The sequence below is a fragment of the Raphanus sativus genome, chromosome 4 (assembly GCF_000801105.2).
Source record: "Raphanus sativus cultivar WK10039 chromosome 4, ASM80110v3, whole genome shotgun sequence".
Classification (NCBI taxonomy): Eukaryota; Viridiplantae; Streptophyta; class Magnoliopsida; order Brassicales; family Brassicaceae; genus Raphanus; species Raphanus sativus.
The window spans coordinates 9947732-9974312 of NC_079514.1; the positions used below are offsets into that span (position 1 = coordinate 9947732).

The 26581-nt window shown below is 37.4% G+C and overlaps 5 protein-coding genes and 1 pseudogene across 5 annotated transcripts; 3 read left to right on the forward strand and 3 right to left on the reverse strand.

The window, feature by feature from the left end:
• The first annotated feature begins 204 nt into the window (after window positions 1–204).
• LOC108853767 (serine/threonine-protein kinase/endoribonuclease IRE1b) lies at window positions 205–3614 on the forward strand. Its single transcript, XM_018627202.2, has 6 exons — window positions 205–532; window positions 769–1006; window positions 1078–2411; window positions 2488–2660; window positions 2733–2979; window positions 3076–3614. Exons 1-6 carry the CDS (start codon window positions 399–401, stop codon window positions 3524–3526), a joined length of 2577 nt encoding a protein of 858 aa, XP_018482704.2. The 5' UTR covers window positions 205–398; the 3' UTR covers window positions 3527–3614.
• Window positions 3615–5393: 1779 nt separating this feature from the next.
• On the forward strand, window positions 5394–6742 carry LOC108853304 (F-box protein At5g25290-like; annotated as a pseudogene).
• A 1297-nt stretch (window positions 6743–8039) lies between these two features.
• LOC108848694 (metal-nicotianamine transporter YSL2) lies at window positions 8040–11083 on the forward strand. The gene is made up of 6 exons (XM_018622117.2): window positions 8040–8644; window positions 8755–8927; window positions 9006–9103; window positions 9203–9337; window positions 9435–9742; window positions 9822–11083. Exons 1-6 carry the CDS (start codon window positions 8302–8304, stop codon window positions 10760–10762), a joined length of 1998 nt encoding a protein of 665 aa, XP_018477619.1. The 5' UTR covers window positions 8040–8301; the 3' UTR covers window positions 10763–11083.
• Window positions 11084–13905: 2822 nt separating this feature from the next.
• Window positions 13906–16303, reverse strand: LOC108852347 (rab GTPase-activating protein 22). The gene is made up of 5 exons (XM_018625841.2): window positions 16059–16303; window positions 15679–15814; window positions 15534–15583; window positions 15367–15420; window positions 13906–15294 (listed from the first exon to the last, which is right to left on the reverse strand). Exons 1-5 carry the CDS (start codon window positions 16214–16216, stop codon window positions 14067–14069), a joined length of 1626 nt encoding a protein of 541 aa, XP_018481343.1. The 5' UTR covers window positions 16217–16303; the 3' UTR covers window positions 13906–14066.
• A 1511-nt stretch (window positions 16304–17814) lies between these two features.
• On the reverse strand, window positions 17815–19347 carry LOC108848513 (6-phosphogluconolactonase 3, chloroplastic). The gene is made up of 3 exons (XM_018621903.2): window positions 18944–19347; window positions 18589–18718; window positions 17815–18507 (listed from the first exon to the last, which is right to left on the reverse strand). The coding sequence occupies exons 1-3, from the start codon at window positions 19297–19299 to the stop codon at window positions 18052–18054; spliced, it is 942 nt and encodes a 313-aa protein (XP_018477405.1). The 5' UTR covers window positions 19300–19347; the 3' UTR covers window positions 17815–18051.
• A 288-nt stretch (window positions 19348–19635) lies between these two features.
• On the reverse strand, window positions 19636–21271 carry LOC108851700 (probable 6-phosphogluconolactonase 4). The gene is made up of 3 exons (XM_018625161.2): window positions 21035–21271; window positions 20817–20949; window positions 19636–20316 (listed from the first exon to the last, which is right to left on the reverse strand). Exons 1-3 carry the CDS (start codon window positions 21202–21204, stop codon window positions 19837–19839), a joined length of 783 nt encoding a protein of 260 aa, XP_018480663.1. The 5' UTR covers window positions 21205–21271; the 3' UTR covers window positions 19636–19836.
• Between the last annotated feature and the right edge of the window lie 5310 nt (window positions 21272–26581).

Here is a 26581-nt window from a genome sequence, read left to right on the forward strand (position 1 = left end):
GTTGTTTAGCTTTTACTATAATTTAGTGAGGATATCAAAATCTTATCTTTTTTTTTTGTCACGAAATCAAAATCTTATCTTTACGTTAAGCTATTTGTGGAAATACCAAACTAACCGGTCTAGACCGAGAACCATCATAGCAAATATTAAACCGGCCGGTTAACGTCTGTTACTATCCATTATTCGAGCTTGGGGGATCTATAGATTCTCTCTCTCTCTAGAGCTGTCAAACAATTTCAATTCCGACAGCAGTTTCGCGTAATCCCTAAAACAAAGACCACTTTCATCTCCGTTTGATAATCGTCGGCGATAAACCCCCAAACCCTCGATCCCTGCAGCTGAATCCAATTCGTTTGTTTTAATATATCTCAGAGAAGGCATTTCATGGTTTCACAGCGATGAGAGGAGGATCCGCACTACTTGATCTGATCGTCTTCCTCCTTGTTTCTCCGTTCGGGCAGAGTCTCAAGGGATCTGAACTCTCCAAATTCTCCGACAAATCTGTTTCCAATCAAATCTCCCAACCCGACCGGTTAGTCTCTTTCTGATTCGATCTATTGACTTCCTTGTCTTAACAAAATTTTTTTAATTCTTATTGTCAAAAACCTGTTTTTGATTTTGTGGGTTTGATACTAAGACATTTTCCCAGTGATTCCAATATTAAAGTTGACATCTTGTTCAAAAAGTCTAGTCCTTTTTTTTATTTTTTAAGGTTTCTGGATTATGTTCTAATTGGATTTGATGGTTTTCTTTATTTTGAGAATTTAGTTATGTGTTGGTTGCTACGGTGGATGGAGCTATCTCATTGGTGGATAAGTCTTCACGAAAAGTTGATTGGACTTTCGACACCAATGAGCCTATCTATTCATCCTACAAGGCTCCTCACTATCATTACAATGGTGATGGTGAACGTGCCTCGTTGCTCAGTGATGACTTCTACATGGATTGTGATAAAGACTGGAATCTTTACAAAACCTCTATACGAGAAGGGAACCGCACCAAAGAGGTATATATAACTTTTGCAACTTCTTTTTTTGTCTCATATGATGGTCTTAAAGAATCTTCATTCTCTTTCAGATAGTGGATGCTTCTGAGTTCATTGGAAGCTTGCCTTACTCGTTGACGGATAGGATTGTTTTGGGGAAAAAAGATACTTCTGTGTTTCTCTTGGATGGGAGGACTGGAGAGTTGGTTACGAGGTACAGAGTGGACGACCTGTACACTACTAGTTCAGTAGTTCAGAATGCTGAAGACAAGGCTATTGTTTTGTCTAAAGAAGCTCCGGTGGTGTTGGGACAGGAGCATCTTCCGGAGATGGTTTATGTCGAGAGGAAAGATTTTAAACTCCAGTGTGTGTCCAAGTTTGGAGATGTTTTGTGGAGTGTTTCTTACGCTGAGATGGAAGCTAAACTACAACATCATGAGAGTGTAAAGCTCGTTGCTGGTGGTGGTGGTGGGTTGTCGATGATAAATGCTACTGTGATGCGGTTCCGTGATTATAACTTTGAAAAGTTGTTTCCGAGAGTTGGTTTTCTTGATGGAGCATTGTATCTAACGGTTCCAGATAGGAAGCCGAATCAGTTGCCCCCTGGGAATGGGAATCCTTTGGCGCTTCCGAGCAACAATGAAGCTGAACAAGTCCTCTCCCTTCCTGTCGCCGAGAGTGTAATACATCAGATCACAGATGGTAATGATGGAAGCACTACAAAGACGGGCTTCGCTAGTAAGTTAATTGTCCTGCTTATCGGCTTTTGCGTTACTATCCTTTCTGTTTGTGGCCTTGTCTTTCGTCGAATAAAGCAAAGCAAATGGAACAAGGAACCTTCCGTCTCAGAGGTGCCTATAGTGACACCTAAGAAGAAAAAGCCTAAGAAAAACGGGACTGTGAAGGCCGCTCACAAGAAGAACGGGAATATATCTGGAGAGAACAAAGATCAAGAGAACGAGAAAAAGCTACGTATGAGCTTCCCTGACCTTAATAATAATGCACTGGAAGGATACAGAGTTGGCAAACTATTTGTCTCGAACAAGGAGATTGCTAAAGGAAGCAACGGAACTGTTGTGCTTGAAGGATCCTATGAAGGTCGTCTTGTGGCGGTTAAGCGTCTTGTGCAAACACATCATGATGTGGCTCAGAAGGAGATTTTGAATCTCATGGCTTCAGACAAACATCCAAATATTGTCCGGTGGTATGCCGTTGACCAAGACGAACATTTTATCTATATTTCGTTGGAAAGGTGTGCTTGTAGCTTAAACGATCTCATAAATGCATCCTCTGGACTGCTTGAGAGTCCAACGGCTTCAAGTAGTGTACAGTCGATTCAGATAAGTCCAATCGTTGAGAATGGCAAGGGAGTTGAACTATGGAAGGAGAACGGACATCCTTCTCCTGTTTTGTTGAAGTTAATGAGGTTAGTTTAGCATCTCAACACTTAAAATCAAAAGGTTGCAGCATTCTGATCTTTTTTTGTATGTTTTATGTTACAGGGATATAGTAACTGGTCTAGTTCATTTGCATGATATAGGAATCATACATAGAGATCTAAAGCCTCAAAATGTGTTGATTGTTAAGAACTCATCTCTATGCGCTAAGCTATCAGATATGGGTATTAGCAAACGTTTGCCAGCCGACACAAGTGCCCTGACTAGAAACTCAACTGGTAAGAATCTTTGGATGATACAATATAGTGACATAAACAGAACATGAAATCATTATTTCTTTGTAATGATAGGCTCTGGAAGTTCTGGGTGGCAAGCACCTGAGCAACTCCGCAATGAACGACAAACAAGAGCAGTTGATCTCTTCGGTTTAGGGTGTGTGCTCTTTTTCTGTATGACTGCAGGCAAGCATCCTTACGGAGACAATTTTGAGAGGGATATAAACATTTTGAATGATAGAAAAGATCTCTTCTTGATTGAGAGTATTCCAGAAGCTGTTCACCTTCTCTCTGGTCTCCTGCATCCGGATCCAAATTTGAGGTAAAGGAATACATTCTCTTCTCTCTCTGTGGTCTCTGTTCTTCATCATCTATCTGTTAGTATATCAAGATTTACTTTTGGTTTCTGAACATGCAGACCGACAGCACAAGAAGTTCTGCACCATCCATTGTTCTGGAACGCTGACATGAGATTGTCTTTTCTCCGGGATGCAAGCGACAGGGTCGAACTGGAGAACCGAGAAGAAGGGTCACAGCTCTTGGCTGCACTTGAAAGCACAGCAGCGGTTACTCTAAACGGGCGGTGGGATGAGAAGTTGGATGGTATATTCCTGGACAACATTGGGCGTTACAGGCGGTACAAGTTTGACAGCATCAGGGACTTGTTAAGGGTCATAAGGAACAAGCTGAATCATTATAGAGAGCTTCCTAGTGAGTTACAGGAACTACTTGGGAGTGTACCTGAAGGGTTTGATAGGTACTTCTCAAGCAGGTTTCCAAAACTGTTGATTCAGGTTTATACTGTTTTATTTAATTACTGTAACAATGAAGAGTTCTTTTTCAAGTACTCTAAGACCTCTGTATTCTAGGTTTCTCTCTTTTTTTTTTCTGTTACTCTATGTATAATAGATTTAATCTGACAAAAAAGAAAAATAAACAGTTGTTACTGATTTGTTATTGTATGTTGTTGTCAATGCATCCAGAAGCATAACCAATTGCAATTGCATCTATCTTATTAAAACTGAAGTAATATGAAAGATCTTTTAATCTATTTTATTAAAGTTGAAATACTAATATGAACTAGGTGTTTTGCCCGCAGTTGCGGGCTTAATAATTTTACAAATTACTAAATAAATTTATTATCAATTCGAGAACCATTAAAATAAATTATTTTCATGCCTTTGATATATTTAATAATTAATTAATATTAATTTTATATACAATAAAGTTTATTTTAATAAAAAAATATTTATTATGTAAACAATTTGAAAATATTCATGTATTCATAAAACTATATACATGGATTTATATTTATTTTAAAAATATTTTGATGTAAATATTATTGGATCACATAATATATAATTTTGTAGATAATGATGAGAATCAAATTGATGAATTTTTTTTTAAAATTTGTGAGTAATTCTATATTAACATATCTAATTTAATTATGTATTAAGGATAATGAAGATTTTAAACGCTATAACTTTTAACGTGAGAGAAAGAAAATCGCTTTGAATATAGTATTATAAACTAAATGTTCTCTTTTCAGTTATATAAATTGATATTTTTTCTTGATTAATCTTTAGTTATGTGTTTTCTGTTTTATTTTAGTTTAATTTATTATTAAAAGATAATTTCAGATAACAACACAATATATATGTGTTTATATCATATTTTGTTTTTAATATATATTAGGTTTCAGATAATTCTTCTTATTATTGTTATTATTTTTTTTAATCATTTAAATTCGTTTTTATTTTGGAATTAATTTATATATTTTATTCATTAAGGGTATAAACGATATTAACCACTCTAACTTTTAACGTGAGAGCTCGAATCCAAAATTTTACTTCGCAAATAATAGTATGAATTATCTTTTAGTTACATTGTTCTAATTTTTATCATTAATTAGTCTTAATTAATTCAAATGAAATATATCTAAACATTTTTTCCTTAAATTATTCAATTAATTGATAAGCAATTGATTGTGTATATAAAAAATCAAATAATATAAAATTATTTTGACCATTTCGTAAATATTAAAATATATCGATTTTTTATCCAAAAATAAGTAATCAGTTTATATTGTATATAGTAACTATTTTAAAAAAATATATTAATGTACATGAATAATATAAAATTAACATAAAATAAATAAAAATTCGCTTACTTATTGTATTACTAATAGTTTTATATGTGCTAAAAGTCAAGAAATCCAAACAATAATCAATACCGTATATAATTAATATATATAATTAAAACATAAAATAACATTCAATACAAATAATAATCCAATGCTAATATGACAATGTTAATGTACAATAAACAAATACTGTATGTTTTTAAAAGTTACAAGAAGTATATCTGTACTGGGTGGCTATAAATTATAACTAGATATTATTTTGTTAACTTTTTATTTATAAAAGAAGTATATATACAACCCTACATCAAGTTGGCCAAGTAATTGTTTTTAAATTCACGCACTTATGAATGTTTTTAGTTATGGAATATAGTATTTCTTTATATAACAATTTAAAATTGATTCAAATCATTATTGTGTTTAAATCTATCATTATCTTATATTTCTATTTTTTAAAAAAATCTAGAAAATATATTTTACTACAATTAAAGTTCTTTTTTAATTTTATTGAGAAAACAAAAATAAATAAACAGGCCAAAAAATCGGAAAATACGTTCTCAGCAATAAAAACGTTTTAGCTTACAAAAAAAAAAACCATGGAAACTCTTGATTCCGGCCGCTGATCGGACCTCCCAGTGGACATCTTGAGGTCTCTCTTCGAACGTTTGAGTTTTACCGATTTCCACAGGGCTAAGACGGTGTGTTCCAACTGGTACTTGTGTTCCAAGCAAACGTTAGGGCCAAAAGACAGATGTCCAATGCTGTTGCTGTCTCTAGAAGAGGGTGGTTGTCGTCTCTACAACCCAGTGGAAGATAGGGTTTACGTGCCGAAGAGGGACTTTTCGGGGTGTCGATTCCTCGGAAACTCGGGTAAGTGGTTCCTTGTGGCGGATTCTCAATCCAATCTGTATATAGTAGATGTGTTTAGCGATGATAAGATAGATCTTCCATGTCTAGAACTTGTGTCGAACGAGGGTTGCGTTCATAGTCTTGAGCCATTAGGAGATCATGGAGATTTTAATGAGAAGTTGGTTGGTAGAACTAATTCTCCTGGGATTCGTAAATCTGCGGAAGAATTGAGGGGTCGAGTGTTGTTAGACGAGAAGACGAGAGACTACGTTGTGGTGTGTCGTTTCGACAGATGTGACTATATGCGGTTTTGCAAGAAAGGGGATGATCGTTACCTATTCAAACACGGGTTGGTGTTAATGTGTTTTTAAAAGGCCAAGATGATATGGTACTCAATGGCTATAATCTTTACGTCTTTACTCCCCGCCGCTCCCTTCGGCACATAGATTTGACTGGAAAAGACGGTTTTGAGGATGTCATCAAGCAACCCATGTTTACATGGTATATTAAGCCATCTCCAAGTGCAGAAGAAGAGGAACGAATGAGAGCATACAAGTTCATCTCAGAAAGCGATAACATTGCTCTTGTTACAAGATCAGAAGAGGTTTTGTTGGTCCATAACTACACTTACCAGTCTACTACTACATTTGAAAAGCATAGGATGTTCCGCGTGTACAAGAGGCAACTTAAAAATCTAGAAGACCCCAAGACCTACAAGTCCTGGCTTCTTGAGGTAGATTCTCTAGGGGATGAGGCACTGTTTCTAGATTTGAGTATCACCGTGCCTGCTGACACTACACTTGGTATCGAGCCAAACTCCATCTATTTTACCCGTGATGACCGCTTCCGTACCATGCCACGTTCATTCCTCGACATTTGTGTCTACAACCTTGCAACAAAGACCATCAAACGCTTTCCCACCCTCTCCTCCAACTTTAAAAAGATAAAGGACGCTCAGTGGTTTCTCCCCTCTTGATTTGTTTCTCTCTGATGCATTATGGTGTGTTGTTGAGACATTTCTAGACTATGATTTGTTATCCTCTTTTTTTTTCTGATAATTTTAGATAATCTATGACATTGTCAGTGCTTAATCAAGGAGTTTGCCCAGCAATTCTCTATGAGTTTACCATTATGGAAATCAAACTACATCTAGTCTTGATAAGATGTTTTGTATACACAATTAGCATACCTCCTTAATCATAGTACACGTAAATTGTTTGGCTAATCATACCAGATATATATCAAAATTTGCTCACTTCACTATACATACTAGTATTAGGTAGCAATAAAAAGATTATGGTCTACGTCAAAGTAAAATTACTCTAGAGAACTATATATGCAACTAGTATTGATTACATTTGCACACACAATAAAAGAATATGCCACTTCTAGAAATATGGAATGGTTTTGCTGATGCTTAAAGTAAAGTTCTTAAAACTATGTCCATAGTTTGTTAGAATATCCTTTTTGGATGATGACGATGATGATAATGATTTTAGTTGTTAGTGTTAAGTTTTGTATGAAGGTAAATTTGTAAGTCATATGATTTGGTGGTACTCCTAACCTAACTATCTCCTAACAACTTTTCAACTTTCAAAACAATCTAAAAAGGGTTAATTAATATGATAACCAAAATTGGACGGTCATTCACTTAATTTTTTTTTTTTTTTTGATAACCGTGGGGGTTCCCAGGCAGTAATCCCAGACTAATCCCCACGAGACCTTCCATCCGGGCACGCACAGTTATAGGCGGGAAGGTGGCCAAAACGACTCAAACCCAAGGCGGGCACTTCAGCTGGAGTTCCATTACCACTAGGCCAAGAGCTCTTGGTTCATTCACTTAATTTTACTTCACTTGATGGATATATCTTCTAATTTCTCCCGAATATATCTTCTAATTTCTCCCCAAAATTAGTTATGAAAGTTACTTCGAATATTTTCAACAACTATAGTGAATGAGAATATGGATTGAAACAAACAAATATTATGGGAAAAGAAACCGACAACGCATTCAGTGCTCCTTCACCACATAAAGTCTTCTATGGGACAGATCAGGTACTAACTGAAGTCAAAGATGCACCCACCCACTTACAAATTCAGTGCTCTTTCACCTTTGTGGGGTTACGGTCCACACTTTCAAGGGACTCCAAAATTTTCCCTATATTATAATAAAATAAAATAAAAACACATTTTGGAATTGTGTACGATCTTTATCTTCCCTATTTGGTGGGTACTATATAATAAAAAAGGAAATAAATTATATTATTACATGCAAGGTTTGGTAATCAGACCAAACAAACCATATCTACATCTTTGACTGTTTAACTGCAGAACGCGTGTACCATCCCATATTAGGTTTACGACACTTTGAAAACACACCTATGTTCTCTGTACTGTCGTAAACATACAAACCCTAATTTGTACTTCCATGCAGTACACTTTCTCCCTCCCCTTCTCTCTCTCTTCATTGAAGTCCCTTAATCTTCTATATATCTTTTTATCAATTCAACATTCGTTAATATGTGATTCCCTCTTCTTCTTTTGGATCTTACGTGAAAACCCATCTCCTTTTGATCTCCTGGATCTTTGAAATTCACCTACCGTACGTCACAAGCAAAACCAATCGATTTGGAGTTTTCTTTAAATTTCAGATCGATGGACAACGAAAGGATTGTCGAGAGAGAACACAACCAATGTTACGAAGACGAGTCTACAGATTCTAGGAAACCACCTCCGTGGAGGAAACAGATCACGATCCGTTCCATCGTCGCGAGTGTGTTCATCGGAACCGTGTACAGTGTCATCTGTCTGAAGCTAAACCTAACGACGGGACTCGTACCGAATCTCAACATCTCATCAGCTCTTCTAGCCTTCGTCTTCCTCAAATCATGGACCAAGATCCTCCAGAAAGCAGGAATCGTCACCACTCCTTTCACACGCCAAGAGAACACCATCGCTCAGACTTGTGCTGTTGCTTGTTACAGCATCGCCCTTGCAGGTTATTTTCATTACCAAAAGTAAAAAAAAAAACAATGTTCAGTTATTGAAGTTATAAAAAAAAACAATGTTCAGTTATACAAAACATTTGACTAAGTTTTGATTATTTAGGTGGATTTGCGTCGTACTTGTTGGGTTTGAATAGAAGAACATACGAGCTAACGGGAGTGAACACACAAGGAAACAATGCACGTGGTATCAAGGAGCCTGGTGTTGGATGGATGACGTCATTCCTCTTTGTTACTAGCTTCATTGGACTAGTTGTATTGGTTCCTCTTCGAAAGGTAATAGATGATTTTCTTAGGAGTTATGTTGATTCATTGGCGTGTGTTCTGACGATGATATGATGTAAAAAAAAACAGGTGATGATTATAGACTATAAGCTCACGTATCCTAGTGGAACAGCAACTGCTGTTCTTATCAATGGGTTTCACACTAGCAAAGGAGACAAAACAGCCAAGTATGTGTTATATATATATATATGTTCTTCTTTTTTTTGAAACACAATTTGAATTATTGGGATATTAATAAACGATTCTTGTTTTTTTCTTTCTGACAGGAAACAGATTCGTGGGTTTGTAAAATCGTTTTTCTTGAGTTTCTTTTGGGCATTCTTTGGATGGTTCTATTCAGGTGGTGACTCATGTGGCTTCTCTCAGTTCCCTACGTTTGGATTACAAGCTTGGAAAAAATCGTGAGTTTCCTCTGTTTTTGCTCTGTTTCCTCTGTTTTTATCTTTATTTTTGGCTTTAACTTCATATTAAACGTTTTATCTCTTTGTGGGGGTACAGTTTTTTCTTCGACTTTAGTATGACATACGTTGGAGCTGGGATGATCTGCTCACATTTGGTGAATCTATCGTTGCTATTTGGTGCAATCCTCTCGTGGGGAATCATGTGGCCACTGATAGCAAACCTCAAAGGAGAATGGTTTCCCGCTACTTTGCCAGAGAGCAGCATGAAGAGCTTAAACGGTTACAAGGTTTTTATATGCATTGCGTTGATCTTAGGAGATGGGCTTTATAACTTCCTCAAGATACTCATTTTCACCGCAAGAAACTTTCACTCTAGACTCTCCAAAACCAACACCATCAACACATGTAAGTCGAAGCATTAATGTTCTAACGTGAAAAATAAAAATATATATAATAATAATGACCGATTGATTTTTTTTTCCAGTGGTGGAAGTTCCAGGAGAAGGCACAAAGGAATCTGAAAGGTTGAAACGAGAGAACGAGGTGTTTGTTCGAGAGAGCATTCCGTTATGGATGGCTTGTGTTGGATACTTTTTCTTCTCACTTGTCTCCATCATTGCAATCCCTCTCATGTTCCCTCAGCTCAAATGGTACTTCGTCCTCGTAGCTTACCTCCTCGCCCCGTCTCTCAGCTTCTGTAACGCGTACGGAGCCGGTTTAACCGACATGAACATGGCTTACAACTACGGCAAAGCCGCCCTCTTCGTGATGGCGGCTTTGGCTGGCGAAAACGACGGTGTGGTGGCCGGGATGGTGGCTTGTGGACTCATCAAATCGATAGTTTCTGTGTCAGCTGACTTGATGCACGATTTCAAAACGGGACATCTAACGTTAACCTCGCCGCGCTCTATGCTTGTGGCGCAAGCCATAGGGACAGCGATAGGCTGCGTGGTTGCGCCGCTCACTTTCTTCCTTTTCTACAAGGCGTTTGATGTTGGGAACCCTGACGGTGAGTACAAGGCTCCTTACGCTATCATCTACAGAAACATGGCCATCATCGGCGTTCAAGGTCTCTCTGCTCTCCCTCGTAACTGTCTCGAGCTTTGCTACGGGTTCTTTGCGTTTTCGGTTGCTGCTAACTTGGCGAGAGACTTCTTACCGGAGAAGCTAGGGAAGTGGATACCACTTCCCATGGCGATGGCTGTACCGTTCTTGGTGGGTGGCTCGTTTGCGATCGATATGTGTATTGGGAGCTTTGTGGTGTTTGTTTGGCAGAAGGTGAACCGTAAGAAGGCAGAGTTTATGGTTCCAGCTGTTGCTTCAGGTTTGATATGTGGAGATGGTCTCTGGATTCTGCCTTCTTCTCTACTGGCTCTGGCTAAGATTCGACCACCTATATGTATGAACTTCACACCAGCTCACTAGTCTCTAAGGAGAGAGGACTTATCAAGGCAGAACCCAAACTCATTGCTGAAGAAATGTATAATAGATATGGTTTAGATTAGGAGTAGAGAGTTAAAGAGAGAATTCAAAGTAAACCACATATACACGTCTTATATGCTATTGATAATTTTGAATAAGAATGAAGAGAAAGAGTTTGGTTATAAAACCAGTCCCAGCTTATATCAGAAAGCTGATTTTATTAGATGATAAAATTACACTACTACTCACTAAAAGGGGAGGAGAACAGGACATAAACGCGACCACAAATTACTACCACATATCGATTAGCACAGAAGTCTTGGACAACCTCATTCTCCTCAATCTTAATGATTTCGTTTGGAAATTTCCTGAAAAGCTAATATGCAGTAAAATATATTTTAAATCATTACAAATAATGTTCTTATAATATGCAGTAAACTCTGCTTCGCTGTTTATAATATTTCATCATTTGTTTCATATTTTTTCATTCTCTTATACTTTTCTTTGTTTTATAATAATTATCATTCTAACATTTTTTTACAGAAAATATCATTTTACAATTGCAATACAAACTATATTTAGCTGAAAGTTAATTGTAAACTACATTAATTTAATAAATAATTTTATTTATCTCAAATACTATTGTGTAATTAATAACAATTTACATATCTGTCAATTTCTCAATCTGTGTAAAAAATGTCAAAATGATATTTATTTAAAAACGGAGGAAATATATTATAGACTAAACAAATACATCATGGTTTTAATAACTTCACAGAAAATTTAAGGTTTTCATGGAAAGATGATTTTATCTATATCCCTTGAAAAAAATTAATACATCTTTGTCTTATATATGTTTCAGATTTGAATCTATTTCAACAATTAATAAATGATAATAAATTAATTTAAAAATGGCCACATAAATTTTAATTCTCAGTTTTTCTATAAAAAGAAAACGCTAAATTGTATTCTAAACAAAATTTTCATATCTAAACAACCTATTTATTAACTTATGTAAAAATTATGTTTCACATCTATCTTATTAAAATAGAAGTACACTTTAAAATTAACCCTAAGACTTTTAAAATATTTACAACTTAATGCCACTGAAGTAATTAATAAACCTAATATTAAGGATTTTGTCTTTTCCTAATTTAATGCATAATTTCCCAAATTGATTCCACAACAAATTCATGATAAATCTTAAATTTAATGTACATTAATACTATAAATAAGTAGATAACCTCTTTCCATAATTATGTAATATATTTTAATTTTCATATATATATATATATATATATATATATATATATATATATATATATATATATATTATACATTAGTATAAAGAACAAATTTAAAGTAAAAGCAAATATTTATACGGAAAAATAATTATACGGTCACGGATCAAGCTATAGAAATAAACAACAACATCGCAAAATTATTTTTTAACAAATTTATTTTAATAGAAATTCTATTTCAAAATATTTTTATATATTTTATGTATTTATAAATTTATTTTATTTGTTTAAAGAGATATTAAGATTTTGGAATTGAAAAAAATTATGACCCACCCCTATATTATTTTAGTTAGGATATTTAAAATTTATATAAGAATAGTTTATTAAACTTATAAATATAAATTTTATTATAACTGTAAATATTAATTTTCAATATAAATTTATAATTAAATATTACAAATACATATAATTTAATATAAACAAAAAGCTTAAAACATAAAATAGATACCCGCCCGGTCGGGCGGGTCAAAGTCTAGTTTATAGTTAACTCGCAAGCAAGTATAAAACATGTTCTGAAGTAGGACTGGGCAACCGGGGTACCATTCGGGTGTCGGTTCTATTTTAATCGGGTTCGGGTTTTCATGGTTACCGAAAACCAGCCCCATTCGGATAATTTAAAATTTCGGTTCGGGACCGGTTCGGGTGCTTTTTGGTTCGGGTCGGGGTTGGTAAATTATTTTGGTATTGGTATAACCCGAAATACTACCGGGTTTAGGTTTCAAACGGATTTTCGATTCTTGAGTATATCGTTTGTACTAAATGTAACCAATACAAATCTAAATAAATTGTAACTTGCAATACAAGTAAATAAATAAAAGCATCAATTTTGTCACTGACCAAAGAAAACAACTATAAAACAACACAAATTTAAAAGAAAGTCAAACATCTCTATTGATATAAATAAAACAAAACAAATGAGAAAATTCAAAAAAAAAACTAAAGCCAAAACCAAATAGGGAAACATATTATTCACTGAAATCAAAAACCAAAAACTTAAATAAAACTTCAAGTTTCAACTGCAAGCACCATCTTTAACCTTCAACTACAAACTTTTCAAACTTCAATCTTCAAGACATAAGTAAAATCAGTTTTTTATTTTAAAATATTTTATTTGTATAAATTTTGTAACCAAAATATATGTAAGATTGATTCAAAAATAAAAAAAAAAGGAACATCAATCTTGATCATTCAAAATCAAACGAAAAAATAAATATATCTATCGATAGAAAATAAAAACCAGATACATGAAAACACAAAACGAAAACCAATTTCTCATGAAATGAAAAGCATTGTTCCATGAACACAAAACCAAAATATAAAAACTTCGAACTTCAACCGCAATCTTCAACCATAAACTTTAATGTTATAAAACCACCAACCTTTATGTAATAGATAATAATTTAGATATTTCATATATCTAAATGTATTTTTGATACATATCAGGAATTGAAATTATGTCTGGTACAATATTTTTTAGGGATTTTGAATATTTCGGGTTCTATCGGATATCCATTTAAATTCGGAATCGGTTCGGATAATACCCATAACCCAAAATACCATAAAACAAGATCCATTCGGTATTTATGTTGGGTTCGGATCGGTATGGATTCGTTTTTATCGGATCGGATTCGGTTCGGATTTTCGGGTTCAGTTATTTTGCCCAGCCCTATTCTGAAGAGTCCAAATTCCTTTCTAAAAGATTCTAATTCCTTTCCGAAGGGTATAATGTAAATCCTTGCTTACTACTATTTCTTTTAGTTGTCGAGTTTGTTTATTCATGATTATTAATCCGAAAATCTCCAAACCATTTATACCTTTTATACTCTCTTTATTGCCGACCAACTATGTAATCCACAATTATTATATTTACCGGAGAAAGATTCTCTTTCCCGGCACAAAACTTGTTTGTACACATAGAAAACTGAAAAGGGAATACAGCAATCCCATCTATCTCCAAGTAAACAACTCATGCAGAGAAACAAACACACCACACAAAAATCATATGCCTATTTTGATTCTGACCTTATGTGATCATACCGTTCAATCTTGGTGTGGAGGGTAATAATAAGGTCATGCGCATCATCCAAGAGCTTCCACACGTCTAGTTTCCCAACCATACCGTGACACTCTCCCAATATCTCCTCCATGCTATTGTACTTCTCTATGAGAACTTTCCTCCTCTGCAACACCGAAGCTGCTATCACATACAGCAGCAGATCATCCGCAGGAGGGGCCCGATGCTTTATCCTACTGCTCCACGAAGACTTCCCGACCCCAGCTCTCACCGCAGCTTGTTCTGCCCACATCACTTCCCAGAGAAACAGCGTCTGCTCCAGCGTCAGCTCTCTTCTGAACATAACGAGAACCATTCTGTACACAAAGAAACAGTCCTCCGCCTTGACTTTCTCCAGATGCTTGTACAGCTGCGAGTCTTTCGATCTGATGATCTTCGAGACTATCCCGAGCTGCCTCGTGATCCCGACTTCGTCGACTCTGAAGTTCTGACGAGCCTTCTTCATGAACCCTACGAAACACCAGAAGGCCTCGTGGTCTTCGGGGATGACTGTGAGTATCGGGGAGAGGAGATCGCTCATTCCTTGGCAGTAGCCTATCTCAGGGTCGTGCAACGCGTAGGCTTCGAGAACGGCCACGAGACGCGCGGCGTGAAAGATCTTCCATGGTTCTAGGTGAGTGTAATCTTTTAGACTAACAGCTACAGCAGCACGGCGTGCTTTATCTTCGGATACTAAAGCTTGGGAGGGGGAGTATGGGAACCACTCTGTATCGGCACGGACGGCGTCTAGGCGGATGATACGCTGCCACGTCACGAAATCCTCTTTGGTGCGGGAGATATTATTATTATTATATATGCTGGATGGAGATGTAGTATTGTCATCATGAGTAGAAGAAGGAAAGACATGAACGGAGTTGTTGTTGTTGTTGTCGTCTGAAGAATCTGAGTCTGAAGACTCAGAGTTCACAGTGTAGTCTCTGTCGAGAGTACACGAGACGTCGTCACTCATGCACCCAATATCTTGTGTGTTTTCTTTGTCGCTAGAGAGTGACTGATCATCAGAACAACAAGAACTGTCAGTGTCTTGCGGAAAAGACCAGCTACTACGCCCGTCTTGAGCAGGTTTATGGATCTTGTTGAACTCGAAGTCGTCGTCTTCGTCACCACTGTCTTGTCTTTGAAGCTTTCTGCACTTCCTGCGTAGTATCTCATACGCTTTTCTGCAATTTTGAAAGGTTAAAAATGAAACAGCAAATGATAAATAAAAATAAATAAAAATAAATGATTCTCACCTTCTAAGAGTTCTTGTAGCACCTCTCTCTTCTTTGGAGCTATTTAAATCACACCTGTTTGTTAGAGAAGAAAGTAAATAAAGGTAAGTGAGAAGCAAAAATACCATGTCAACATTTCATTATAACAAATCAACTGCCATAAGTATACATCTTGTAACTATACTTACACTCCGAGAAGGAAGGGCCACACCTCTGACCGGATGCTAGGATCAATGCCCTACAAAAGAGAACACATAAGAAAGTGAATGAATACTCACTCCCTAAACATTTGTAAAAAACACAAAAAGGCTATGAAGATTTGAGACGACTCACTCTGCTCCGGACTTTCTTCAACAAATCAACACCCCTGTTCCGAAGTCTACCATCTGGAGTGAATAATCTTTTCCACCGGCTTAGCGTCAGGGGCTTTCTCCGTTTAAACCGTGACCACGGTGATTTTAGCCTATGCCTGAATATATACAATTGTAATTAAACATGGGAGCATAAACAAGACATGACGATAAGAGCAACACTAAATCACAACAGGTTCCGGTTTGGTTCATTAGAACAACAAAAACCAATCACTTTTTAAAAGAACATAACAGAAAAAAAGCCTTGTAATAAAAAAGCAATGCACTTCATTTTTGATCAAGAACTCATCATCCACCGCAAAGAGACTGACATTGATAGAGAAAGGGATCAAAGAGACTCACGGATTGGAGGAAGAAGCTGCGGGAGATGAAGAAGTGACAAGGACGAGAGCAGAACGCAAGTTAGACCACGGAGAAGAGGAAGACGAAGGAGAAGAGAATAATGGCGACGAAGGATTTGGAAACGAAGACCTCGTTTGAATCCGTCTTAGAGCTTTCATCGAAGCCTAAGCTTGAGAACTAGCTCCTCTCTCTCTCTCTCTCTCTCTCTCTGTAGAAAAGTTGAGATCTTTATCTATCTCTTTCTCTCTAAGTCAATACAGAGTAAAGAAGAAGGAGTCTTCATGCCTCCTATTTATCTGCCTTCGTAAAGTTCAATATAGTTGAGATGTGACCCACCACGTACAGAAAAATAACTGACTTTTTTTTACATACTATTACTTTTTCTTATTTATTAAGTCATTATCTTTTTTTCTTTCTACCAACACACATTGACTAAGTTCAGAAAACTTTATGTTCTAGATGATGTTGAAGCCTATAATAGTGATGTTTTTTATTATCATCTAATCCTCGTAATGATTTTTTAGATTTTTTTTCTTTTTCTTTTATGACCAAATTCATTGTAAATAATATATTGATAGATCTTACCCATATATCTTTCCAACTATAGTCTAAGTCTTTTCCTTGCCATTAATTCCTCATTCAGATTACATTGTTTAAATTTAGAAAAAAATCAATTAATAAATATTATAAATGATATGAAATTCTAGTAGTCAAATAAATATACAATTTACAATAATTGTCCATCTTTCCTTAAACATATTGTACTTACTATTGTACTTACTGATGTTGATCATTACTCTTTCCGTTTCATTTTAACTATTTTGTATGATTTAAATTTTGTTTTATGTGTCGTTTTATATTTTTAACGCACATGTTTTATAGTTTTCTACTTCTATTTCTATTTCTATTTTTAGTTCATTAACTAATAAAATCAAATAAAACACTTTATCAACTAGTAGTATAGAAAATTTAATGATTTTTTAGTATAGTGAACAAACATTAAACGATTTATAAAATAAAATGAAGAGAATAATAAAATTTTGGCCTGCAAGAAAATTATGATAAACAAATATATAATTAAAATTACACAGAGTTATATAAAACAACAAACACAACTAAAAAATAAAAAGACAATAGAACAAATACATAAAATATAGAAAACCTTTTTTGAGAGATCTTCTTAATCAACAGAGGACCAACACTCTTAATCTTCTTGTGATCTTCAAGTTTATGTCCCATTATATATTCCAACTTCGACTTCTTTTTTTGTTGTATAACATTGGCCCGATCCCAAGTTAGATCGATAAATCTTTTTCGAATTAGAATCCAATCAATTGATTCATCCGAAAGAAATAAAACATGAGATTGCCAATCTTCAACGATTATACGACTATCGCCAATACAACAATAAGAATAAACCTCCACCTCTGAACCACCGAACTATCCTTGAAAGATTTATGCCTGGATCCCAAATTCGCCGATCAATGTACCATAAATATCGTATGAATGTATACTCAACCCATTAAATGAACTGGGATTGTGTACTTTGGAGATCATGAAAAATCAACAGATTGTTCACAGAGATGCAGAGTTCGTTGCGGATCACAAGGATAAACATCCTTGCTAACACACCATAACTAATAAAAAGAGACCGAACATCACCGCATCGCCTAAGAGATAAAGGATCTCCGATTCTCTGAAAACAATAAAAAAAATCATCTTTTGTTATACTCTCAGATCTCGGCTTTACACAAACTACAATAAAATTTTATGTATTTATTTTCCATCTGAGAAAACTCATTAATAAGATGGTTTCCAAACATTTTTCTTATTAGATTACAGGCGATCATATGGTTGCAGAATCCAAAAAAAAAGTTCAGATTAGATTTGCATTCAACCCAATGGAGATAACCAGCGAGTTAACCACTCGACGAAACAAACCAAAAAAGGCAAACCAAACCAGAGTAGTCCCACACTCTCACATTCATAAAGTTTAAAGCTTGGAAGAAGCTGGTTTATCAAGAAACCAAACAAGTTCCTCTTCAGCAGAGACAGAACCCGCAGGCACACTCCCAGTCTTGTTCAGAGCCATCTGCACAGGCTCGGCTTTCCCAGAACCGCAAACCACTAGAGCTACATGCGCAGAGGAGTTGATAACCGGGAACGTGAAGGTGATTCTCTCAGACGGAGGCTTTGGAGAGTCGGTGATGGAAGCCACCCATTTCTTTTTCTCGTCGCAGAGACCGTGTCCTGGGAAGAGCGACGCAACGTGGCCGTCAGGGCCCATACCGAGAAGCACGAGGTCGAATTTGGGGAAGCCGGTTGATTCAGATACGCGGAGGACGTTGGTGTTGACCAAGTGTTTGAGGCATGTCTCGTAGTCATCCGCTGCTGCCTCGGCGGAAAGAGAATCATTGATTGCGTATACGTTGCCAGGAGGAATCGGAACCTGGTGAGAAAGTGAAAGAAGTTTAGATGTTGTTGCCTTTACAAGGCAAATGATAATAATGTGAGAGGAAGAATGGAATACCTTGGAAAGGAAGTTATCATAAGCAAGTTTGTAGTTGCTGTCTTCATGATGCTTGGGAACAACCCTCTCGTCGACCCAGAAAAAATGCCACCTTGACCAATCGATTGACTCAACCTCCTCTACTAACTTCCTGAATTTTTGAACCATCATTCCCCATCACAATTCACAAGGAAAGCATTACTAAATATAGTAACATGTCATAATGCTAAAGCTAATGTTATTGATTAGCCATAAGTACTACTACTACCAAAGCAAAGTCTACATAAAGTTAAACGATCAAACTTGATTTTCACACGACAAATCTGAAAGCTCGTAGTAGCTTCGAATCGAAAACAGGTAACGCACACAGACATACCGGAGAGATTTGATTAAGGAGCCGCCAGAGACAACGACAGTGAAAGCGCCTCTCTCCTTGCAAAACTTGTCGGAGAGATCCGCTGTGTATTTGGCCAAATCAATCGCCAGATTCTCCTCGGTGTCGTAAATCTCCACTCTCTTCTTCATAGCCATGCTCCTCACTTCCGACAACTTTCTCCCACACTCACCTACTCTCCCGATCGACGAAACCGATAACGAGGAGAAACGAGAGGGTTTAGGACAAGTCAGATTGTTTGGAAAGAAAGCTGAGAGAGGATCTGATCGAGATGGGATGTTGGTGGTGGTGGTGGGGGAAGAGAAGAGAATCGAGCGAAGGAAACAAGAAGAAGCCATTGAGAAAAGAATCTCAAACTTTTTTTTTATAGGTAAAGTGGGTAACTTTGACTTTGTTTGAGAGTTGAGAGGATTAATATCCCGACCAAACACATGCTAACCGTGTTTGTTTAATGTGTTTAATGTCTCCTTCTCAGACTTGGGCCGAACCGGTTCGGTTAGATAGATAAACCGTGTAAAAACTACAACCCATTTTACTGATAATTTTAATTTGGTTGATAAAACAGTTTGTTAGGTTTCAATCTAAACCAGCTACAATAATGAATGTCTACTAGCAATAATAATAACGGTAAAAGATAAGATATAGTATTACTGCAAAACCAAATGACAGATCAGTGATCACTTTAAACCGGGATCAAACCAATTTATTATTGTTACTTTATTATAAGACAGAAGCCAAATACAAACAAAGCAGTTCTGCAAGATTCAACCGAACCAACTCCATCTTATTTATTACATCCGACATAGCTTTTTATTTGAAAACGTAAAAGGAAAGAGATACAATATAAAAGAAACTGACCCCAAGTGAACTGAATCTCAAAGGCATTCCGGGAGCTTGGACGCAGCCGCTTTGTCGAGATACCAAATGGCTTGTGTATCAGCTGTGAGCCTAGCTGAAGGCAGGTTGAAATCATCTTTAAAGACCTTTGCAACCGCATCGGCTTGAGCCTCACCACAAACGGCCATGAGGTTGTAGGAAGCACAGTTGATGACGGGTAAAGTGAAGGTGATTCTCTTGGGTGGTAGTTTTGGGGAGTTGGTGATATAAGTCACCAAATTAGCTTTCTCATTGATCTGATAATGTCCCGGGAACAAGGAAGCCATGTGGCCGTCTGGACCCATGCCTAGAAGCTGGAGATCGAACTGAGGAAATCCTGAGGATTTGTATGTGCGGATGATGTTTTGGTTCACCAATTTTTTGATGCCCTCCTCGTAAAGTATTGCAGCTCCCTTGGCATCACCAAGGGCTGCACAGTCTTGGTCTATTGCGTAAATGTTTGAAGTTGGAATAGGAACCTACATTAGTTTTATTTATGTATATATCAGAGCCATCTACAAATAATGTGACTATAAATCTATGGGGAAAAAAAAGAATCGTATATCACAATATTTGGACTATTCCACTAACTTTTCTTTGTTTTAAATCTGTCTTAGTCTTTAAATTAATGTAACCTTCAAGTAGTTTGCTCACCATATTTTATAAGACAAGTGGGACACAATTTAACTGACCAAGTAAGCGTGAAATAGTTCATGGCTAGAATAAAACCTAGCTAGGGAGATCAAGATCAAGTTTTATCCCCGCAACTTTTACCACAAGGCCACTCTGGATTACCCTTGTAGTCCATTGATCTATGATTTATAAGCTATGAGAACATGAAGCATGTTTATCTAGTTCCGGAAATTATTTTCGTTTGATGAATTTTGAACATGTGTATGAATTGGAACTAAGATAAAGATTTATAACTTGTTATATAAGCTGAGTAAAAATGGTATTGAGATGGCGATCATAATGTTACCTTGGAGAGAAAACTGTCCAAGGTCTGTTTGTAGTTACTGTCCTTATCGTCTAATGGAACAACCCTCTCGTCGACCCAGAAGACGTGCCACTTTGACCATTCAGTCTCAGCGTACTCCGGAACCAACAACTGTCTGCAAAACTTAGTTATATTAGATATTAATCTTTCTAAAATATTAAACTACAAATGAATGTAATCAAAGATTTCAAAGTACATACTTGAGCCAAAGGACGAGGTCACCACCAGAGAGAACGATGGTGAAATAGCCTCTTTCCTTGCAGAACTTTTTCGAGAGATTGAACGTGTATTTGGCCATAGCCTTAGCTACGTCATTCTCAGTGGGAAACACGATCTTCTCCCTTTTCTTGTTCGCTAAAGCAGCTGCCATATGATTCTTGATAGACAAGAAAATATAGTGAAATTTAATAATTAAAGAAGGTGAAGATATGATGATGATAAAATGCTACGAGTCTTGATTCTTATATAGGCAACGCAAGTCAAGGTTCCTTCATACTCGCTAATTAAAATAATCGTTATTTCACTTGTTACTCATCATCAATTTAATATTTCGACAATTTTTAAGTTACCAAACGCATTAAAAATAATCGTTTATTTAACAAAAATTTGGGTTGGACTTCACGTGTATTGTCTACCAAAAAAGTAATGCTATTTCGAATAGATTGATGAAAAAATCATCAAAAATCAGTTCTGTTTTTTGTTTAGCCTGTTTGATGCGTATTTGGAGTTGGTTAAGTCCATGTGTTGATTGTCAAGATGAGCTGCCTAGAATCGTCCTTGGAACGTGCTCTCAATTTTATTTAATTACTTTAAAAAAGTAATCAAATAGTTTAAGAGTACAACTACACGATTGATGATCAAATCGTGATGGCTGTGGAGACTTTAGCTTAATTCTAAAGTTTTTAAAGTCAATTTATTTCCAATCAGGTTTTAAATTCTTTAAAGTTCTAACAGTCTCCTTTAAATTTCTCACAACCAAAATAACTAATTTTGTTCTTTAAGTTGTTTGTTTTTCTTAAAGCCACAATTCTATGTTTTTTAAATTTTCTAAAGCCATATTAAACTATTTTAACAGTAAAAGTTTTAACAGTAAGATTAAATTTAAAAGCCTTTAAAGCAAAAGTCTTCAAAGTCTCAAACAATGGGAGACGATGACGATATCGATATGGTCTTCTATATTAATTTAGTTATTAATTAGTTAGTACCCACGAGGAAATCAAATACTGTAAAACAAAAACAAAAGACTAATACAAAATGTACAACTAGATTATTGTTTTGTCTCCACTCCACGCTTACCTGCACATGACTAGTGTTGTGAACAGTTGTCGTTTAGGTTAGAAGAAGAATAAAGAAGAAAACGTATTGAGGCAAATAACCGTTTAGGGTTTCTTATTAATGATGTGATAATAATTTACAAACCCTTAGACTCATATTTATACAGCCTCAAAAAAACCCCATTTCCTTTTTCTAATAGAAATAGTAACTTTCCTAAACCGAAAAAGGCATACCTAGTACAATAGAGATTTAAGACACACAGATGTAACAACTAGATGTCTAGACCTTATCGATACAAACGAGAGACTTGTTTAATCACTACTACTATATACATAATAGATCCGCAGGTATTCTTGACCAGAAAATAAAGATCCGCACTTATAAATAAACCTAAGGTTTGAAATTTTGGTCCATATGTATACCTTTGAACCTTTGAAAACTTTATATCAACAGTCAGAAAGAAATTTGAATACTCTGTCGCTCTTTTAAAAATTAAAGCAGTTGTCCATTAACAACAGCTCCACGAGAAACATTCTCATTGGAAAATCCGAGACTCTGTACTTCGTATAACAAATTATTTCACATAGACACGTGAGATTTTATATGTACTTAGAATGAGTGACGATGGAGAATAGTTACTTGTTCCGTTCTCTACTTCGCCATGACGCCATCCATTTCTCTAGTATACAGAAGATTTTGATAACATGGTTGTCGAAGTTCTTGAGCCACACAATTGATCATTTCTACATCGAGATAACTAATGACAATAAAAAAGAAAATAAAACACTCTTCATTCATGAATTGTGAAGGTTTTCGAATATTATAATAACCCAGAGTCGCAGCATGGGGCACACACACACACAACAAATCGGCTACCCGCAAAAATGCATCAGCCGGATAATTAGTGAACACACATGCAACCAAACCGCACCAACTCGGTCTCACAAAGCAACTAAGAGAGGTTATTTTTTTAAAAAAACACTATTTAATATGTGGCTCTCTAGAGCATGGAAGCTGCTGCTTGGTCAAGGTACCAAACATTTTCGACTTGAACACTAAGAGGAGCAGATGGTAAAGGTTTGTTGTGCTCAGAGCCGGTCCTTGTTTATTTAAGGCTACAAGCCAAACACAAAAAAAACGGCCGGAAAAAAAAATCAAGCACAGAGATGGTTTCGAACACATGACATGCTGAACCATACCTCACTATTAAACCAATGCGCTAAAGACAATTTACAATTATTTTGTGGCTGGTAAATCCTTATTTAAAATACGGCCGCAAGCAAGTGCTTCTTCCGCTTTGTGCCAAGGCCGCCTCTGGTTGTGCTCCATGACCTCAGCGACTGCATAAGCATGTTCCTTATCGCAAATGGCTGTAATTTTGTACAAAGCCGAGTTGATGACCGGTAAAGTGGATGTAATTCTCTTTGGTAGCGGATTGAGGTGAGAGAGTTGTAAGTGCAAAGATGACACCACAATAAGTAATGCAGAAGGTAAACCAAGAGAGACAATTACACAAGCACACCCAATAGCTTTATTAGAAATCGCCTTGTACAACTCAATTACAAGTTCTGCTTAATCAGCCTCGCTAGCCTGTTAACACCCTAACAGCTGCTACTGAACAATTCCTAAGCTACCTGCTTATGTCTCTCCACCGTCAAGTACTTCAGCCCCTGCTTCAGCACGACCCAAAACACTTCCAAGCGCTTCTCTCTCTCTCTATAAGATCAGCCTCTGTGTCTCTGTCTCTCTACAGACGACCACATAGCTATCTTATACTAACTCCACGTTCCCGAAACCCTAGTCTCCAAGGAACCATAATATGGACATCTTCCATATCAATAAGTGCAACTTTCCTTTTCTTAGAATGCACTTATTCCTCTTCCTTTAAGTCATAAACTTGCTCCCCAAGTTTATTCATCTTTGCCTTTTCTTCAAGATACTCCATTGCTCTCCAAGTCTACACGACTCCAGCTCAGCATCTCGACTCCACATGGTCTTCACCACTCACTACGACGTCTGCTTCAGCAACTACGTCAGCGACTACTTCAGGGCGGACATCATTACATCAACAATCTCCCCCTTTTAGCTTTGTGTGCCGATCAAGCACAACCTTCTTCTGGTTCAACAACCACGTTCCCCACCTGGAAACTTCCACGCCAATTGTGCTTTTCTCCCCCACGAGATGTGCACCACACCATGCTTTTCTCCCCCATGAGACAAGCATCATCTACTTCAGGACGTCCATCACTATGCTCTTCTCCCCCATGAGATATGCACTCCTTGGACCAGAACGTCACCATTCTCCCCCTGCTTGATTGCATACTAAGCTAAAACAGATGCTTAGATGTCAAGCCTTACAGACACACCCGTCTGCTACTCCATGCGTAATCATGATACAGCCTCTGCTGCAGCGGAATAGATTACACGTACTGTATCACGATCTGACGCACTTGTCGAGCTACCTCTCGACCCACTTCTGTTGAGGACCAGGCTTCCTTCATGCGTCGTCTCCTTGACCATGAGCCTCTTCTCAACCACCCCGAGTGCCCTCTGCACTCGTTGCTACTGTCTTGGAGTGATTTCGCTATCACCCTCCTGAAGATCCTCTCGCATCACTTCCTGACGCACTTCGATCTCCTTCCCCTTTGTGCTACGGACAACTCCGTGTCCTAGCTCCAGACTTGATGCTTCTTGATCTTCCTCAAGATCACTCCTACCAGAGCTGCATCCCTCTTCTGATATCTTCTCCTTGATCTAATCAAGTAAGCCACTCTTGGCTACAGACACCTCTTCAACCCTCTTGGGTTTAGTGACCGTCTTGTTCACCCTCTTGGTCATGTTTCTGCTCTTCTCACGAGCAAAACACTCCACCTTCTTGTGTCCAACCTTCCCACAGAACCACCAGCACATCCGATGTTGCTTCTTCTTTGGCCTGACACAGTTACTGATGCACCGATCAGTCTCCTTCCTCGTACCAGCTGCACACCCATGCTTCAGAACCCCCTGTCTGACCTTCATGTTGTTGCACTGATGTACCACTTTCGGCTTGTTACTCACAGCCCCGCGCTGTAGAACTTCCTGCCGTACTCCTTGTCGCACGTCCCGACGTACTTCCTGACAAGCTTCTTTGGCTCCACTTTTTGATGTGCTCCCATGCACGAAATGTGACAGCTCCTTCTGTTGTACTTCTCCAGTAGCAACTTTCTTCACTCTGCTAACCTTCTGCTCAAGAGACTCATATTTCTCATTCACAGCCGCAAGTTCTTCACGAAGTTCTTCAAGCAGCTCGTTCTGCTTCAAAACCATATCCTCCAATCTCAGATTCTGATCCTTGACCCTCAACCACTTGTTAAGCAGCACGTGATACTCCTCATCATCTGTGCTGAGATCTGAACCAGAGGATTCACTAGATCCCTCCTTGCGTGCACCAAATGCAACAAGATTCACATTTCCATCTTCTTCAGACTCTGACTCATCAGACGACTGCAATGGACTACCTTTATCCTTCCTTGAGTTTGGACATTCACGCCGTGTGTGTCCAACACCTCTACACTCAGAGCACTTGAGCTCTCTTCGTTGTACCAACGGACAGTTAGCCCTTATATGACCAACTCCTTCACACTCATAGCATCTGAGATTTCCTCTCCTTATGCCATTCCCACGATCACCTCCCTGGCGACCATATTGTTTCATCTCCTCAGGGTGATTCATCCTCTTTCCAAGATTCCTGACTATCCACCCCAAGGCATCTTCAACCTTCCGAAGTCTATCAACTTCGTTGTCAGCTACAAGGGCTATACTCCCTGGCGTACCTCCTGATGTAGACACTGAACCACTGCCTGTCTCCATCTCTTCCGCCTTCAGCATACCCACAACCTTGTCAAACTTGAGCTCATCCGTGTTTGCAGTCATATTTAGGACCGCCTTCTGAGCTCCAAACCTTGCTGGAAAACAGCGTAACAACTTCTTCACCAGCTTCTTCTCCTTGTACTTCTTTCCAAGTACACATGCTTCATGCGCCATAGCACTGAGTTTGGCACTGAAGCTCGCCACCGTATCCGCATCTGACCACTTCAGATTCTCAAACTGCGACCCAAGACGATCCAGACGTGTCCTCTTGACACTATCATCTCCTTCAAACGAATTCAGCAGGATCTCCCACGCCTCTTTAGCTGAAGTACTCCCCTGAATCAGCTGGAACTGCTCTACTTCAACAGCTCCGAAAATCGTCGAAAGCGCCTTTGCATTAAACTTTGATGCATTGCGCTCTGCCTCTGACCAATCCTCCTTTGGCTTAGGCTTCTTCCCATCTGCTGTGACTATGGTAGGCTCCTCCCAACCAGTCTCCACAGCTGTCCACGCATCTTCATTGATTCCTCGAATCAACTGCTTCATGCGAGCCTTCCAATGACCATACTGGTCCGCTTTCAACACGATTGCCTTCTGCACAGAAATAACCGTGTCCATCTTCA